This window comes from Nannospalax galili, unplaced genomic scaffold (assembly GCF_000622305.1).
Source record: "Nannospalax galili isolate Female #2095 unplaced genomic scaffold, S.galili_v1.0 scaffold337, whole genome shotgun sequence".
NCBI lineage: Eukaryota > Metazoa > Chordata > Mammalia > Rodentia > Spalacidae > Nannospalax > Nannospalax galili.
In genome coordinates this window covers 1,968,796-1,971,916 of record NW_008340932.1, presented here as the reverse complement: position 1 = coordinate 1,971,916, position 3,121 = coordinate 1,968,796, and the positions used below count along the sequence as shown (strand labels likewise).

Here is a 3,121-nt window from a genome sequence, read left to right as displayed (position 1 = left end):
AATAAATAAATAAATAAATAAATAAATAAATAAATAAATAAATAAAAGCAGTTTTACCTGCTTTATGTTAACTTATATGAGAAACATTCCATAGGTTGGTCAAAGGCCAAGTTCTTCAAAAGTTTATCCTAAGCTAGGCACAGTGAGTATATGCCTACAACCCCAGCATCTGGGATATAGACAGGAGGATCACAAGTCTGAGGTCAGCCTGGCATACATAGCAAATTCCAGGCAAACAGGGCTAAAAAGCAAATAAATAAACAGGGGCTGGAGATGGCTCAACAGTTAAGGGCACTGGTTGCTCTTGCAGAGGACCTGGGTTTATTCCCAGCACCCACATGGTGGTTAACAACTGTCTGTAGCTCCAGTTTCAGGAGATCCAATACCCTCTTCCAGCCTCTGTGGGCTTTGTACAACATGGGTGTGCTAACATGCAAGCAGGCAAAACACTCATACATATAAAGTAAAAATTAATTTAAAAAAATAAACAAAAAACAAAACTATGCGAACAAAGAACCAAATGTCAAAAAAAATGTAAACATTAAAGATTATTTAAGAGGAATAAAAATAAAACAATGGAAATGGACAGCTAGGAAAACAAAACATCTGAACACACAAACATGCTTTTATGGATGAGAATAATGCTAAAGAGATAAATAATCAAGGGTAACCAGGAAACAGAAGGCTAAACTAGGATCCTTGGGGTTAGGACACTTGCGGCGGGAGTCAAAGCTCCTTCATGTAGTGGCTATATTCACACTCTCCTGTGTTTGTTTGCTGGCACCTTGTTTTCAGCTTTTTTTTTTTTTTTTTTTTTTTTTTTGAGAGCGCCCTAGCTGGCCTGGAACTCACTATGTAGACCAGGCTGACCTTGAATTCACAGGAATTCACCTGCCTCTGCCTCCAAATGCTGGGATTAAAAGCCTACACCGCCAGACCTAGCACTAACACCTTTTGACTGAGCTGGACTATACTGGATTAGGTACTTAGCCAGGACTACACTTCCAGAATCTACTCTACTGTCAGGAAGAGAACACCTTAAAATGAACACCGAGTTTTACCCACCCAGTGCTCTTACCTCTACACAGTTGTCACAGACACTGCAGTGGGAACACCTAGGAGGACGGTAGAAGCGGCAGGTGGCACACCATTTCATGCGCACCTGGATGCCCTTGATCTCAACTGTTTTGTAAAGAGGAGCTCGGAAATCATCTTCTTTATCTTCATCCTCTTCAGCTGCAGAGAGGGAAAATCAATTAAAAAACAATGATGTCAAACTGTAGTTAGCACCAGGAACACAGTAATATTTAAAACACAGCGTCCTTAAGTACCTCCAAATAATAAATGTCATTTGACAAGTCCACAGCCCATATCATACTAAATGGTTAAAGAATGGTTTTCCCTCTAATATCAGAAACAAAGCAAGACTACTCTTTTTTAATCAAAAAGTTATTTATTTATTATTGTCTATGTGTTTAAGTATGGGCACATGTATGGGACACAGGCTAACTCTAACAATCAGTTCTCTCTTTCCATTGTAGGTTCGAGGGACTGAATTAAGGTTATCAGGATTGTGTGGAGTCCTGTTATCCGCTGTCTTACCTGCCTGAGAATATACACTCTTATCCCATCTACTTAGTACTGAAGTATTAACCAAAGCAAGTAGGAAAGAAAAAGGAATCCAAACTGAAGAGGAAACAAAATTATCCCTATTCACAAATGACATGGTGTTACAGGTAGAAAATCCTGTTTAGATGTCTCTCTCTTTCTATGTCTCCCTCTCTCGTACACACATATGACAAAGTCATATATAAAATCAGCTCAAAAAATATGTTACATTGTTGTACAGAAATAATGAACAATCTGTTAATGGATGCTAGTAACATTCTCTAGTTTCCTACTTTCACAAAGATGCTGGTCACAAATGAATACTGATGATTTTGTGAAAATACATTAATATTTTCTCTTATTTTTTATCTGTATGTATATTAAAATTCAATAAAAACTTGATTTAGGGCTGGTTCAGCCAGGTAAAGGCATTTCCTGAAAAGCCTGATGACACCAACTCAATCCCAGGGACCCACACCATGGAAATAAGAGAACCAACTCTTGAAAGCTGTCCTCTCACCTCTGTATATGCACTGTGGCATACACATGCCCCCACACATACACAAATAAACAATACGCACACACACAAAATAAATTAAAATTAATTATGGGAATACAGATGAAGAAGCAATTTATTCTGCACTGGGAAGTGGGGTTCAAAAGAGAACTGAGCCAGGCATGGTGGCGCATGCCTTTAATCTCAGCACTCAAGAGACAGAGAGGCAGAGACAGGCCAATCTCTGTGCATTTGAGACCAGCCTGGTCTACATAGAAAATTCCAGGTCAGCTGGAGCTACAGCGAGGCCCTGTCTCAAAGAAAAAAAAGAGAATTGAGCTGGGCATGATGGCACACGCCTTTAATCCCAGCACTCTCAAACCATACGCAGACAAATCTTTGAGTCAAGACCATACTGGTCTACATAGCAAGTTCCAGGCCGGCCAAGGCTACAATAGCGAGACCTTGTCCCCACCAAAAAAAAAAAAAAAAAGGAAAAAATTGACTCAGAAAGTATAGGTTGATGTTCTTTGAATTACATATTATGAATCTATCTTTAAAGATAATTTACAGGCTGGAGAGATGGCTCAGCAGTTAAGAGCACTGACTACTCTTACAGAGGACCTGGGTTCAATTCCTAGCACTGACACGGCAGCTATGGAACGGTCTTTAACTCCAGTTCCAGGGGAATCCAACGCCCTCTTCTGATCTCCACGGCATTGCATGACATGGGTACACTCACATACATGCAGGCAATACACTCATACATATAAAAATAATAAAATATTTTTTAAAAATAAAATTTTAAAAAGATAATTTACATATCAAAATACATATATAGTCCTAATTTGCATACTACTTCAATCTTTGTAAGTGCCTGGCTGTAGTGAACCAAAAGAGAACATGAACCGTTTTTCCACATACAAATCTCTTGCTCAAAATGGCTTCCTCTGCTCTATTAATTTTTTTCCCCAGTACTGTTTTACTCAAGCCCCAATTTACCTTCCACTCAGTTTT

The 3,121-nt window shown here is 38.9% G+C and overlaps 1 protein-coding gene across 2 annotated transcripts in view; it reads right to left on the bottom strand.

The window, feature by feature from the left end:
* Positions 1-3,121, bottom strand: part of Zdhhc5 (zinc finger DHHC-type containing 5) — a 28,094-nt gene that overhangs the window by 6,631 nt on the left and 18,342 nt on the right. For both annotated transcript variants that reach the window (XM_008836159.2, XM_029564941.1), the window contains one exon: positions 1,079-1,236. In XM_008836159.2, the coding sequence (XP_008834381.1) occupies positions 1,079-1,236 (158 nt within the window). The remainder of the gene's footprint in view (positions 1-1,078; positions 1,237-3,121) is intronic.